At 42.3% G+C, this 16177-nt stretch overlaps 1 protein-coding gene across 4 annotated transcripts in view; it reads right to left on the bottom strand.

Annotated features, from left to right (window-relative positions):
* Positions 1-5063: 5063 nt before the first annotated feature.
* Positions 5064-16177, bottom strand: part of LOC147615167 (uncharacterized) — a 32015-nt gene continuing 20901 nt past the window's right edge. For 3 of the 4 annotated variants that reach the window (XM_086779186.1, XM_086779185.1, XM_086779187.1), the window contains 5 exons: positions 7847-7916; positions 6099-6206; positions 5840-5938; positions 5625-5750; positions 5064-5515 (listed from right to left, as the gene is read on the bottom strand). In XM_086779186.1, coding sequence (XP_086635312.1) covers positions 5373-5515; positions 5625-5750; positions 5840-5938; positions 6099-6206; positions 7847-7916 — 546 coding nt within the window. In that variant the 3' untranslated portion in view covers positions 5064-5372. The remainder of the gene's footprint in view (positions 5516-5624; positions 5751-5839; positions 5939-6098; positions 6207-7846; positions 7917-16177) is intronic. The other variant, XR_015262758.1, reaches the window with a different exon arrangement.

The following is a 16177-nucleotide window of genomic DNA, read 5'->3' as shown; positions in this document are numbered from 1 at the left end:
CAAATGAAGATGAGATGAAGACCCTCATGATCCATTAACACTAAATCTAAGATGATGCCTAGCTCAAATATAAATCTCTCAAGGTCAACATCATATGATCTAATAAGAATATGATCCATGTGCATAATATCGCCTGACCTACGAGGCCTCACCTCACGAAAGTCATCACTACACTCACATACTATGCCTGACTACTCAAACATTTGAACTATATCCACATAAACGCTCCCAAAAAGTCTGTGATTGAGAACTAGGAGTAGTGGTCAAATCAAGAATGCCTCCACATGTGAAAACTCTAGAGGAGTAGCCTAACACATCTAACATAAGAAACTCAAGCCTATGCTCCTCCTCATGGTCCATCGTATGCTCATAGGTATCCCATGATCCAATATGTGAAGTATCATAATCTCGTGTAACAATGGATGCATCACTAGCTCTGAATCCTCTAATAGACCCTCATGAACGTCTAATGCATCTGAATGAAGACCCGCATGATAGAGGTAGGCATAATGCTCGATGTCAGTATCATCACCCACAATGCTTGATGCTATGACGCGACCGTCAAGATCCACATGATCTAGAGCACACATGTCAATATCACATACGTCACCATGATGTGTATCATGTTTCAATATCATCACCATGTGCATGTGTAGTAATATCATCATGTGCACGTGTATCAATATCAACATGTGTGTATGATAGATACATCATCATCATCTACATCATAATACAATGAATGAATCGGTCTAGGTTAATGGGAAGCAATAGGTGGCTAGATGTCATAGACGAGTCATAGAAGCTATCGAGATCCATGCGACACTATTGCGATAGCAACGTGTGTAAGCATGCTTAACACATGTCCTCCAAGGATCCAATCCTATCACACCATGACTCATTGAATGCTCCAATCATGATCATCATCTACCATGTAGCCATATGTACCAACACCACCAAAATCATGACAATGTGTTATCCATCCCAAAACTCATGATAGGTTATGCCCGTGGTGAATTAGTCACCCACATCCTGAGACAACTCCACGGTGCCCCAAAATCTTGGGTCTAGGTCAAATATCTCAGCACACTATTGAAATCTCTAATGATGGGAATTGATTCCAACAATGCCTCCATGTCCACATGCATGGGCGCCATGGTTATTCTCAGTCACTCTGAGGAAATGGTTATGCTGAATAATGAAGTGATTGTAGAAAGGAGCATCTTCGATTCCATCCATGTATTGTGGGTATATATCTTCCAAATGTCCCTATCTGTTGCATTCTCAATATGTGTGACAAATTGAATGAGGCATCTCTATGAAGGGGATAAGCTAAATTTTTTGCTAGAGTGATTTGGTGTGGGATCAATGTTTAAAGCATGTGAGTCATGAGAGGATCGTGACTTGCAATCTCTCTTCTCTCTTCAATGTATTTCCTTGAAGTTTTAGGAAGCAACTCACTTTTAAAGAATAGACAACTATATTAATGAAGGCTTATCCAAATTCAACTAGAAGAGAGGAAGAGGCTAAATTAGGAAAGGGGTATGGATCCCTTACACAATTAAATATTGATTCTCTGGAAAAATATCATACTTCTTCTTTACCATATTTTTATCTCCCTTCTCTACCATATAGATATCTATGATATGCACATAGCCTCTATCTTTAATGCATATCCTACATTCACATGTATGGTTCTTGAAAACATAAAGATATTCCTCCAGAAAATCATTGTGCTGATATCAAATGGCTTATTGAACATCTTATAAAAAATATGGAACTCCTAATCATCTTTACTTCTTTGCAAAAACTCAATCAATAGCATATCACTTGACTTTTTATATGGACAAGGAAATGCACTATGTATTAGGTAATACAATTCACTAATTAAAGCAAAATAGTAAGAAATAAGTGTTAGTTTATACCTTATTGAAATTAAGTTTCTTGGAGATCAATGGTCACTTGGATTAAGGTGGCAGAGAAGTGTAGTCTACACCCTCCAGGAAGCAACAAAGGATTTTCTTATAGAATTCTTTCAAGACACTATGTTAGTAGCTGCACATGCACATAGGTTGAAAATCATAAACAAGGACATGGAGACATTAAAGAGGGTCTGGTACGTTGAAGATAGGACATGGAGACATTGAAGAGGTTACGTTGGAGATATGACATGGAGACATTAAAGAGGGTACACCCATTTTTAAGATTCACAAATAAATATTTATCCATTTCCTTATAGTTCTTAGAAGCATAAGGGCTGGCTAAAGTATCAAGATCCAGGTCCATATAAGGTAAAACACATCACCAACTTGGTCAAAGTGGAATTATAAACTATTAACAATCAGTAATCATTTAGGGTATAAGGGTTGAGAATAAATGTTTTAAGGATGTTATCAACAAGGAAAAATTGTTGGTAAGCTTTGTATAAATGCATGAGCCTTTATGGTGATGTAGCTTATGCTTGTTTTATGTTGTGAAAGGAAATCTGATGCGACCCTACTATTATTGAGTGTAGTTTATTGTTTATTATTTTTTACAATATGATTATCTCCATATCTTGATGTATTCTAATTGAATACTTGAATTTAGGTTTGTCCCCTTGGATCTATTTCCTATTATGGTATTAGATCCCCTTTCCATATGAATTCTCATATGTTCGTCTCTTCGGTCAATTTCTTCTTATCATGGTATTAGAGCCCCTTTCCACATAAAATCTAGTTTATTCTTCCCCTTGGGTCAATTTCTTATCATAGTATTAGAGCCCCTTTTCCATATGAAATCTAGTATGTTGGAAATTATTAACACTTAGCATCTTACAGATAGCCAACAGCCTTTGAGCGGACAAGTATTAACTATGTGAATAAACCACATGTGCCTTGATCATATGGAGTGTGCCACGTGGTGGGTGGCTGAGGTTGTAGTTGAAGTGTCACATTCTGGATAATTCTCCTAGCAAAATCACGTACTTGAGAGCTCACATTTGTGAGAAAATCTACAATAGAAATTAGTTTTTTTTGTTTAAATCCTTCAAAATCTCTTTGTAATTTGATACTATATCCTTGGTACCTAGAAAATTAAGTAAGTATCAAAGTTGGGTTTGTAGGTTGGCTAACTACTATCTCTAGCTTAGAAAGAAATTAGAGGAGCATAAACACACTAACATAACGAGTCATTCTAATTGTGCACCATGTATAGGCCTTAAATCAACATAAGCATAAGGGTCATGTGCAAGCTTAACTTCATTGCAGCTAGCACCAAATGCATGTGTATAAATAGGTCATTATTCAATTAACTTCAAGGCTAGGAATGAATGTATGGTAGTGCAATGGTCAGGACGACAGACTTTAGTGAAAGAGGTACAAGGTTCGAAACCCATCACAATGGTCCACTATGATATGCCACCAATGTGCACTTGCCCATTAGCCACCCACTCCACCAATAATTAGGAACATCCAAATTAGATCAATACAATAATGTAGCATCTTTGGTATTTACTTTGAATTAATGGGGTGATCATCATGATGTACTCATGAGAAAATTTATTTAGATCAGCAAAGATGAAAGCAAGATTAATTAATTGGACATAGTGACTTGAGATTGGATTGATTTGATTTGTAGGTGGTGTGCTTTTCAGTGGCGATGGTGTGCTTATCGTTGATTTGATTTGTAGGTAGTGTGCTTATCATTTTTTGAACACTTTGCACATCTAACTCTCAAAAACCAAAATAGGAAATCTTCACCTTAAAGTTTGAACATCTAACGAAATCTTCACAATTGTATAGCATAAAAAAGCAAGATTTGGTTGTCGATGCAATCTCATCTCAAGGATATGAACACGGCATGTGGCTCATTCTTATAACAAGGATTTCACATTGATTCTCTGCTGCCCACATAAAAATGGCATGGGTAACTTCAAGATGGATTTATGCTTTCATGGTGTAACATTCATACCTGAACACTCTAAGAAGACATGGATGTACTTTCAACAAGAAAAGTGTGAATTATTTTAACATTTCAAGGAATTTGAGGCCATGGTGGAGACGCGCAGACACATAAAGATTCTAAGATTTAATAGGGGTGGTGAATATATATCAAAGAAGGTTAATGACTTTTTGAAGTTGTATGGCATGCTGAGAGAAAAAAATAGGATCATTGTAGAGGGTGCAAGGACAGTGATGAATGTAAAATGCATGCCTCCCTTCAATTAAACAAAGTAAAGTGTGCATGCATGGCAGGAGTTCTAAGCAAGTAATTAGTGGGCAAAAGTCACACCTCATCCAAAGATTTTTGTCTATATTTATCATGTACACAATAAGGACAAAACAAATGAGTGCAAGTATAACAAAGGGTGGCTAGTAAACTAGGAAGACTAAAATCGGGTTGTCAATGGCATTTCCCAACATTAAAGTAAACTAAAAAAATCACTAAACTATGGATGATAAACCAGGGGAGATGAATCTGTTTCAAATATTTGAAAAAAAAAAAACAATGCTAGCAACATGGGTTAGGAGAAATGGTTAGTTGAAAGCTTAAATGATCACGAGTCATGTTGTGGTGTATCATGTGTCATGTAACTTCTGATATCATAGAATTTGTCCCTCTCTATGAGTTTTGCCTTTAAGTCCTATTATGTGGTTGTCATCCGTCTATGTCATTCCTATGAGGCATGCATCACATCAGTGTGAGTGATTTATCCCTTGGGGGTGGTTTCACAAATGTTTCGATGAGTTTCAATACTACAGCCCTGTCAAGATTGGTGGACATGGGAGAAGAGGTGAGTGTCTGGTGACCAGAGATATGCTTTTAATTACAAGCTTATTTTTGGCTCCTCTCAAAAGAAGAAACACTACAATACCCAGAGATTTCTGAAGTGACCAGAATTTAGCAAGATATCGACAACAGATATCATCCACAATTAGCAAGGGCTAAAACAACCATTCAAATTGAAGCAAAGGCAGATCTCCTCGCTCCATTCCTGACTTGCAAAAAGCAACATTGAGGCTAGCTAGCTGTAGCCTCCTCCACCTTTCTCAGAAAAGTTTATTTGGAATTATTGAGCTTAGTACTTTTTCAATAATCCATTATTATGAGCTGGTTTGCAGAGTTACAATTGAAAAATGTCCCCTCAAATGCTCTGATGAAAAAAACACTGGAAACTTTTGTGATTGAGGTGAGTAGGTGAGTAAGTAGTTCCAACTTATTAAGAAAACTTGTAGATGGGCAGTTCTAAGAAGACACTTATCAGCCATAGACAAAATTGTGTGCCACTTACCTTCCCCATGTTCTTTGATGCATAGAATAATGAATTGTTAAGCATGTGTCTCAAGGAATTCGGAGACTGAATTCACTTCCTTGTCCTCTTCCATGCTCACAATCTATTTAGACCCGTCTTTCCATTCCTCAAGCTTCTGTAGCAGAAGCAACGACTGACTTTCTACATCTGAGCTGGAGGATCCCTTGACAAGGGACTTGAGTAAAACTTCTGCCCCTGTTGCGTGCAATGCCTCCAATGCCACATCTTTTGCATCGAGTCAACAGAAGAAAGTCATTTTTGTAAGAGCCATAAAAGCCTCCACTTATAATAAAAACATGTATGTGGTGTCAAAGAAGAAGAGAAAAAGGCATACCACATTGACACAGTGACACAAGGGCTTTGACAGCCTCAAAGCGAGTTTTGTCGTCAGGGGCAAATTCTAGCATCTTTGCAAGCTCTGTGACTCCCCCTGCTTCCACAAAACTCTTTCTTCTCCTGTCTGTTAAAATAATAGTCTAGAAATTAAAAATTGAGAGAGGAGCTCTCAAAACTAATTATAAACAAGATGGTATAACGACAGGAAACAACCATTAGTTGCAATCAAAGATATCCTTGAAGCACCACTTCGCTTCATGAAGGGGTCTTCCAGTCGCACTAAGGCAACAGACTGCCAAATCAAGCTATCACCTGCAAACCAAGGGTTTTAACAAGACTCCTACATCCACAGGGCCGGCCTACAATCTTCTCAATTGAAAACTGAAAATGAGAATTTTATTTGAAACAACATGCATCAAAAAAGCAGACCTCAGATCTCAGCAGCATTCATTGGAAAGGTTTCCTACCCTACCCATGATGGGAAACATGTTAAAGCTGACATAAGTTATTGTCACTGCTGCCAATAGCTTGACCAACCAGCCGACCTTTTTCACCACTTCCGACTCATCTGGCATGTTTTCTGCAGCTTCCAAAATCAATGAATCTCTGTTAAAACAATAATAATGCATTTTTTGAAGCAGTAGCCACCAAAAGAACGATTTGCTGCACAAACAAACTTGAATAACTACACGTTACGCTGCTTTCTACTATGAATGACTATTCTTAGATTTTAGTTTATTAAATTATAACGCTCAGCCTAAAGCTGTATAACAGGTAGCTTCAAAAGCATCTAAAGCTTAAAAACATCTTTTTCTGTCCTCCTTTTTTCCTAAGAGCCATCTTGAAAAGCTGCTTTTCTATGTGGAAGTGATGGCATGACCATTTTATTATAATCTTGGGGATCCAACCTGCATCCACAAATCAACACAAGTACGTGTATGCACACAGAAACGCACGAGCACACGTACACACATGAGCACTAAACAATATACATAAATAGATATACTTATGGAAAGTTACTCGCAATGCTTCAAATCATCAGCTCCATCATGCATAGCATAGAATACTTGCTATGGCATCCCCACTCACGCCATCAACTCCCAAGAGTACTTCATGTTAGTAATACATGGTAGATTAGGTCTCTCTCTCGCTACCGTGTATTGAGCATGAAGAGGAAGTAGTTTGTGCATGGGTTTAAGTCTTTGATTGGGCACTAATCACAATCAACGCTTCCAAAAAGTGGTCAAATAGGAAGTGAACATGAAATGATCTTCACATCTCCTAACAAAGACTGAAAAGCAATCCTAATACTGACTCCAAAGCTCAATCGCTTCGAGAACTGCTGAATGATCTTGGTCTTTCCATCACCATAGATCGGTTGTGATAACTAGTCATACATTGCATTGGCAAAGATCGCAAAAAACCCGGTGGATCACTAGAGGGAATAAGCAGGTAAAGTAAATCTAGAGGAAATAACTGACCAGGCAATTTCTTTTAGCTAATTCACCAAGTGCAAGCATTTTTGGAACCACTAGACAATTTAATCCTTACGAAGGGGATTCGTGCAGCAGCTACAATAAACTGTAAGGATTAAGTAGCACCATTTTTAAAGATATTGCAACCATTCAAAGGTAAAACCATGGATAGAACCTTCTATGGTTGTAGTAACTCGCTTCTGTGTCTCACTTACAGATTGGACACCTGCTAAACGAGAAGCTTATGTTTAATCCAGTAGTCTGAATGCCTGGCCTTGAAATCAGATTATGCTGTCGATATTACGTGTGCATGGTAAACTCCATTATGTAACAGAGTGTGTGATTCTCTCTCTAGCTCTCCCTTCTGCCCCAAGGGCTGAATTGCATACGATATATAATCGAAGGCAATTACCTGATACTGTTGGAGAACAAAAATTAGATATCTGTCCTATGATCAATAACTTCTTGCCCGCTCTTCATAAGCATTCGATTCTAAAGAGACAAAGCTAGTCTTTTACAATAAGGAGAAGAATAATGCTGATTTTTTAGCAGGGGGAAGAAGTTAAAACACTATGAACATGTTTAGAAAACATGTGAACAAGTATTAAATGCAAGAAATACAAGACCAATTATCCATCTGAAGTAAGTCTTTGGAGGAGAAAAACTACTCTATATAATAGATTGAGTTATGAGTACAAAACATGCTGAATGCACTTCCAAACCTCAAGCTGTAACAAAAACTCACCATCCTTGGCTGTTGAACCTGCAGAATGCAGCCTTTGCATGGCAAACATTTGACTTTTTCCATGACAAACCTGCATAAATTTACCGATTATAAACTTTTTTTCTGATGGTACTCACAAACATTAACCTATTTTGCGATGCTTTATTTCCATGCTAAGTAAAACAAGACTGCCTTTCTTGGGGGGGGGGAGAGAAAGAAAGAAAGATATGTTAAAGTTTCCAAAAGACCCATACGGTCTATGAGACCAAAAAGGTAGTAGTACAATGTATCGACAATGAATACTGAACCATGGAAAAGAAAAAACTGTAAGAAACTACATAAGCATAAGTATCCATGTGACGCTACATGATAAAAATGTGTGGTCACCAAGTGATACCATCCTTCTCCGCAATAGAACACAAAGCAGCCATAGCATCTCCCCTGAGTGATGGGAGCTCGCCATGTAGTTGAAGGTTATCCTGAATCTGCAGCTGTCGGGTCGAGGGATGAGACCTCTCAAATCTTGGGCATTTGTCTCTCCGAGGGGATCGTGCATGCTCACTACTGACACTCCATGTACATGTGACGATATCACACATCTGTGTAGGCTGTCAGGGACCTGGCTGGTCCTGCTGTCGCTCCTGTCAGGCCACTATAGTCGAAGACTGTGACCCAAAGAAATCTGTGATGCAGGTCTTCAAGGCACCATGCTAGCTCCGTCTCTCAGAGTGCTGCCTAAGCATGACCTCTCTCTCAAGCTACGATAAACACATGCCTGAACAGATTGGCAGTGCATAGAGCGTCCTCAAATCATGATATTATCACTGATGATACACAGCAAGCCATCTGTTCCCCGTGCTATCCAGATCATCCAGGCAGAGATTGCTGCGGCTCCTATGATGATGGAGGTCTTGTTCTAGGCAATCACTTATATACATAGGGTGAGGGAGATGGATCAACTTCAACTCCCCTGACTTGCACTATAGTCATCACAGCAGATAGCAGCCAGAGGAGAGCATTCTGGCGGTCATAGGGACATGAACTCAACTTTGGAGAAGTTAGAGCGGTAGTTTTATTGGCCCAAAATGAGGGGAGACATGTTCACTCATGTGCAGCACTGTTTGGTTTGTCAAAAAGTGAAACCTCCTCACGAGAAGAAGACAAGGTTGTTACAACCTTTACCTATTCCCGAAGAGCCTTTTCAAGATATCTCAATGGATTTTGTGATGAACCTATGTCCCAATCCAGGTAAGTGTAATATGCAATGTTTGACGATTGTTAATCATTTTAGCAAGTTTGTTCTGCTTATTCCTTGCAGGGCTAAGGTTAGTGCTGGAGATGTTGCTAGGTTGTTTATCAAGCATTGGTACCCCATAGGTGGCATACCTAGGACCATTGTGTCAGATTGAGATGCCAAGTTTACCAGTCATTTCTCGAGATAAGTGGATAAGATAAGTGTGCCATGTGGCATCCACTTATTAGAAGTGACATTTGTATGGGTGAAAAGATAAGGCTACAAGCCTACAAAAGCATTGTACTTGGTGAGTATCAAACACATCTATCAATCAATCTAATCATCATTGAGTCATAAACATCACGAGGACTTATAGTCATAAACATCATGAGAACTTATACTAACTCTTTCTAAGCGGGAATTATGACGAGGCTTGGCGTAGGATCCGGGAACGATGTTTACCCACCCTCACAAACCCACACATCAAGCACTCATGCACACACATTATACCACATACCCCACCAACCCTCTCTCCCACATCCACCTCACGCACGTCCCACCACATCCACCTTCAGAGGATACATGGTGATGAAGGTTATACGTAGACTTCTGAACAGCCGATCACGGGATCACAAGGGGCTTATGGCTGAGCACCTCTCTTATGCACGCGACACCGTGGCACCCCTCCTAGCCCATATGTTCAATAGGGCCCTCTCTGAGGGCTTTCCCCCCACCTAGCCATCGCGCATGACTGCGCCTGTCCATAAGGTGCAAGACCCCATGGATCCTAGTAACTACACAACCATCATGATTGGCCATATCTTGGCAAAGCTCTATGGATCTATACTTGACTATGAGCTCAGCACACCGGCAAAGAGAAGAGGATACAAGGCACCAAGGCAGGCACGATTCACAAGGACCTTCTCCACGTTGGATCACATATTCACACTTCGGACTATCATCAAGCAAGCCAAGGCAAATGGCCGCCAACTATACTGTTGTTTTGTGGACTTCCACAGAGCTTTTGATATAGTGCCTCGGCCCCGTCTCTTACAACGCTTATAGCATCTTGGGGTCCCGTTTGACATGAGATGGGCTATTATTGCCTTCTATGAGTCAGTTACTCGCAGGGTGAGATGCTCGAGAGGACTATCTGGGAAGGTCTCTAGAGCCATCGGAATGAAACAAGGATGCCCACTATCTCTGACCCTCTTTGGACTTTACATAGATGAGATCTCAGACTTGATTGACAAAACCAGAGGCGAAGGACCTTTTCTAGGAGGTATTCTTGTTTCCATCCTTTTATATGCTGATGATATTGTACTCATTGCAGATTCTAAGGAGGGGATTTAGAAGCACATGGATACTTCACAAGATTTTTGCACACAAAGGGGCATCTCAATCAACCTTATAGGTTATGGTATTCCACACCTCCTACCCAATTGCATGCCGTACAAAGATCACTTACATGGTGCAACTGCTCCTCACTGAAGACCAACCACAATCGGAAAACAAGTGCACAAGCTCAAATCACTTAACTTTGACAATTAATGTACAGCATAATCATCCACCAAATCTGAAAATAACAAAACACAACTTGACACCACCACTGGGGTCGGAAAGGGCCGACACTCCCCTCAATACAAGCTGTATTTCTTAGAGTATTTGATGATTACAAGTTTCACGGGCTTTTGAGCCAAATTCCTCCATTCATGAAATGAATACAAATAGATCAAATACCATAAATGTTGTCGGTGAAGAACGATTTGTTGATAAAGACCGTGTCACAGGCAGTCTCCCACCTTCACTGAGCCAAGCACCTGCACTATACTGGTCTTCCACTGTACTAGCACCTGGCAGGGTGATTCACCGCGGAGGGATGAAAACCTCGTACTCCAAATGAAGCTTTGCTCCCAAATTCCCAGGCCCATTGACCTTCCCTAGCTCTCAAAACTTGAGAGCATGGTCAAGGCAAGCACAGGGACAATAAGATCTCATAGAATCCCAATGAGAGAGATAGAGAGCCAGGGAGATATGCGCTAGCCCCCAAAATGTGTGATAAAAAATGAGAGAGAAAGCTGTATTAACGTCTATTAGAGGCCGAACGTGACCTATGAGACAAATCAATGTACAACTGTCAATGTCTTTTGGATGTCCAGAAAAAAAAAAAGGACAAAATGAACATGAAGTAAACTATGAAAGTTCTGAGCTAGTGGGGAGGTGTGATGGATGGAGCACTATTGCTAGAGGCTCAGTATGCAACCTATATGCGCAGGGTATACAAGAATGCAATGCAGATCTGTCTAGCTCCAACCAGTACCATAATGGGGGTGTAATATGTGATACATAGGCGATGGCGAGGCAAAAATACCTCGGAGCATGATCTCCGGGTGTGAGCGTAAGTGAGCTAGCCGCTCTTGGATATGGTGCTGATGTCGAGCCCGTATCTCTGTGATCTCCCTTTGATGTAGTCTGGGAGTCTGGTAGCCTGGTGCTCTTGGTCTCCATCTGGCTCGGAGGTCCGCATCGCGCTGAAGTGTAACCCCCTCTTGTGTCAGAATAGGCATTGGGATAGATCTCTGGAAGAAATCAGTGAACTGGAGCTGTCGCCCACCTCTCCCTGTGGTATGATCCTCTCCCTGTGGTATGATCCTCTCCCTGTGGTATGATCCGTAGCAGTGTCTCTCTGTGGCGCTGTGTCTCTAGCAAGAACTGGCCAAATCTGCGCTAGTCTGTGGACTCCATGATCTGGCGGAGTGAGGGATGTCCACTGAAGATGGTGGTGTATCTCTCTCTAATGACACTATATGCTGTGCATCTCCATACATAATGTTCCTCACTCTCAACCTCCTCCTGGCATAGTCTGCATATCCTCTCTGCTCTGGGGATCTGTGCTGCCCTACCTACCTCAATATCAAGCTGGTGTGATGACACTCTAAGCTGGCCAATCACCACTCGGGCACTGTGAGGCATGTACACATCCATGTATCCAGGTCTCTATATGAATCCATCCGCTGAGATACGCATAAACTGATCTCTGTAGTATAGCATCTTCGACGGTAGAGACTGACTGGGTGTAATCCAAGTCTCTTGAGTGTATCGCTGCCATAAATCCTGCCGAAGGACTCTGTTCCTCTCACTGTGAGAGAGCTGGATGTGTGGTGCATGTCTATCATACTGGAAAGGTGGCAGGTGATCTATGTCAAGACCATGCTGAGTGAGAGCCACTGTATCATCTGTGAATACCATGATCTCCTATCTCCACACTGTGCGAGCTACCTGGACGCCTCAAAAGCTCTATGTGAGTCGATCTGATGGCATATCTCTGATCCTCTGTATGAAGCAGATCGTCTGGAAGAGGGCCTCTACTAGCATAGGAGGTGCAGCAAACTCCGTCCGGACAATGTCATGTGGGACGGAGGGTTTGCTGCGGATCATCCGTGAGAGCATGAGAATCTGAGGCCTCTCTATCTGAGACCATGTGGAGGTGGCGAGCCCAGGTGCCCATACTGCTGCAGCATACATCAAAGTAGGGGTGACTAGTGTGTCAAACAACCACCCCTTCGTGCAGGGTTCCTGGAAGTGTGCCTGGTGACACTGTCTCTCTAGCATGGCCAGAGCTGCATATCCTCGTGTGAGTCTATCCCTGGCTGCCTGTGCTATAGTAAATCTTCCTGGCGGACTCGTAAATGTAATCCCCACGTACACATATGAGTCTACCACCTCTACCTCTCCTCTTGCTAGTGTGAAGATGGCATGTCGTCGAACCGGCCCTGAGGTGTGGAAAATCATGGCCTTGGTTCTCCCAAGGTTCACTATAAGCCCCCTCTGTGTGCAAAAGTCATCGAGTGCATGGAGATGGTGCTGTAGTCCCATCTACGACTCAGAGACCAGAATAATATCATTTGCATATAGCATAATGTGGACTGTGGTACCTGAGATGTCTACCCCGTCCCCACCACCGTGACCAATGAAGTCAGCCACCTCAGCATCGTATGCGCCTGAAGACCTGCTCATATAAAGCATAGATGCCCCAAACCATCTCTGATGGGATCCCCAATGACTGCAGGCGCTGGAAGAGTCTCTCTCGTGGCACCGTGTCAAATGCTTTGCGAAAATCCACAAAGCAGCAGTATAATCTCTTCTCCCGCGCCCTAGCCTGGTCAATCAGACATCTCAGGAGAAAGCTCGTCGGAATCCAGCCTTGCAGTCCCTCCTTCTCTGAATACGAGCTCAACTCTGCCTCGAGCGCTGCGCCATAAAGTTTGGCCAATGTATGACCAATCATGATAGTCCTGTAGTTGCTAGGGTCTAGCATGTCTCCCGCTTTGTGGAGAGGCACGATGGTGTGCATAGTCCACTCAGTTCAGCTGCATAAATAAGATGCTCACTCTGTATACCTGTGTGGTCAGCCGATCTCCCATGCTGTAATCGGCGGATAGCTCTCTCTACCATCGAGGCGGTAAAGAAAGTAGAGGTGGTAGGGCGGGATTCCTGTGGCTGTGGTATGAGCGGCTGCTAAGGGATATGGTAGAGGCTCTTTGCATATGTGTGCCATGTGTGTGGATTCTCAATCGGGGTATGAGGGCAAGGCTCTCTCATCCTGCGCCATGCAGTGGCTGCATCTCTGCTCATGAGAAGGTGTATATATCCCAGTACTGTGCCTCCTCATATGCACGCCTCTTACGGCGTGTGAGGATCCTCATCTGTCGGCTCGCCTGTCTCTGTATGATGGTCCCCAGTGCTCTTTGGGCACGAGGTGCTATATAGCTCTCTGCACTCATCATCATACCACCGATTCTGGGGCATGCTCCCAGATCTATCTGTATGTGCAATGTGTGTATGATGGGAGAAGCTGCGGGTGGCAGCCGTATGTAGTAGAGATGACAGCTAGGTGGTGAGTGTGTCTAGAGGTGACAAGGGATCCATCTGGAATAGCCCGTCATATACATGATGCTCATATGTCACTACCTGTGTGGTCTCCATGGACCCCATGATGTAGTCCACTGTGCTACCCCCCCTGATCGTGGAAAGCATGTCAGTGCTCCTGAATCCTGCCACCCTGTCTGCTGAGAGCTGCAGTCTAATCCACATGTATCTAGCCTCCTGGTCATGTGCTACCACCTATAGCGCTCCTGTAGCTCTCGCTTGAAGAGTACCGCTATACCCCCAGATCCTCTCAATGTGCTCTGCCGTGTGGTCCCCCTGTATGTAAACTCCCACTGATAGCCCTCTACTTTGAGTAGCCCCCTCTCTGGGCTCTGGTGCGTCTCTGTAAGTAGTATGATGTCCCGTCCCTCCATGACCTCCTCCATCCTCCCAGGATGTGTCCAAGCCATTAAATGGCCTCACGTGGATGAGAAAGGAGGTGAGGGTGCCTACCAGGCTGGCTGGACAATAGTTATGGAACTGGCCCCAGACACTAGCCAACAGGCGGCCTGATATTTAAAGTGAGTGTGAACTCCCTAAGGTTATAAAACCTTTGCAAATATAAATAAGGTAGAAATCCCCTGCCCATGAACTAGACACATCATAGCACGCAGTCACATGAAAACAAGTCACGCGAAATCATTTTCAAGCAAGCAGAGATGCGTGCACGTGCATTATGCAATGGATATGACTCTCGTTCCTAGAACTTGCATATGCAACACTTTCCCATGGTTATAAGGGAATAGGCAAAGGCTGAAGCAAACCAAGCCTTTTGCCTGTCAAACTTTACTTTTTGGCAAGTGATACATGCAAGTACATATGCCTCTATATTTTTGCGCATTATAAGTAATGCTCAATCATGCACATAGTAGGCATTATAACTATGTGTCCTGGATACGAAGGAGCATGGCACTCATCAATGACCTTTTGCCTCATGTTTGACACAACACATAGGCAGTTAGTTATCCTTCATGAGATACCCCTCTTTGATCACATAAGAGGCATGTGCATGTCCAACCACTAAATCAGTCCATATATGCCCAAAATCAGCATCTGTATGGTACAATTCACGCATGGCAGACAAATCCCCACGTGAGGCAACTAACACTGCAACCACATATGGCTTTTTCGACAATGCATCTGCCACCACATTCTTCTTTCTTGGAGTGTGCATGATCTGAAAATGAAACATAGACAAGAAGTTTGTCATCCTCACACACATACAAAAGGAACCATCCTTCTTCTGCACCATGGTTGTTTCTGCTCCTCGTACCGTGGGTCCCAATCCGTACGGTACGGACTGGACTAGACCGGTACATAATTTTTTTGGGGAATAAAAACCCTTTTTTGGGTGACCGTTTGTGACCATTGAGCATTCTAACCGTTTTTGTTTACTGTTTTTTCAGTTGTTCATGGCTGTTGATTAATGGGCATTCTGACTATTTCTTTATACTTCTTTTTCAACTGTTTATGAGTGTTGGAACTTGGCTTGTCCATGGGCTTTGGTGCCTCAGCCTTAGCGCTTTATAAGCGCACCCCTCCCCCCCCCAAAAAAAAAAAATTGGACCAAACCGGTATGGATTTCTTTTGGAAAAAAAAAAATCCTTTTTTTTTGGGTGACCATTTATGACCATTGGGCATTCTGACCGTTTTTTTTTTTCTGTTTTTCAGCTGTTTATGGCTGTTGGAACTTGGCTTGCCCATGGGCTTTGGTGCCTCGGCCTTGGCGCTTTATATCCCCCCCCCACCCCAAGCCTTTTGTATCAAGTCTTTTAGGCTCTAGTAGTCAAGCCTTCACTCACTCTCTCTCAAGCACTCAAGTCTTCTAGGTTCTAGGTGTAGGCCTTCTTTTTGTACTTTGAACTTTCTATTACCTAATCTCGTGAATCGTGCCTTTTTGGAGGCTTATGCTCTTTGTATGGTCACTGTAGTTTTGTTTTCATAGAAAATGTTGTTGTTGACATCTTTGTCTAGACTCCTAAATTTAAAAAGTATGAAAATATTTATTTTTTTCATGTACATACCTAACATACCTAAAAAATTTGGGTCTTCCAAAATTCATACCTTAAACGCACCGTACCGTACGTACCTTACAACTATGTTCTACATCAGTAAGACCGGTGAGCAATATAGCAAAGAGCTTGGCTGAACCAAACCTCGGTCCAAAAGCTCTGTCACTTGTTTCATAA

This window comes from Cibotium barometz, chromosome 40 (genome assembly GCF_041138505.1).
Source record: "Cibotium barometz isolate CiBa-2024 chromosome 40, ASM4113850v1, whole genome shotgun sequence".
In the NCBI taxonomy this organism is placed as follows: domain Eukaryota; kingdom Viridiplantae; phylum Streptophyta; class Polypodiopsida; order Cyatheales; family Cibotiaceae; genus Cibotium; species Cibotium barometz.
This window is presented reverse-complemented; position numbering and strand designations above follow the sequence as displayed.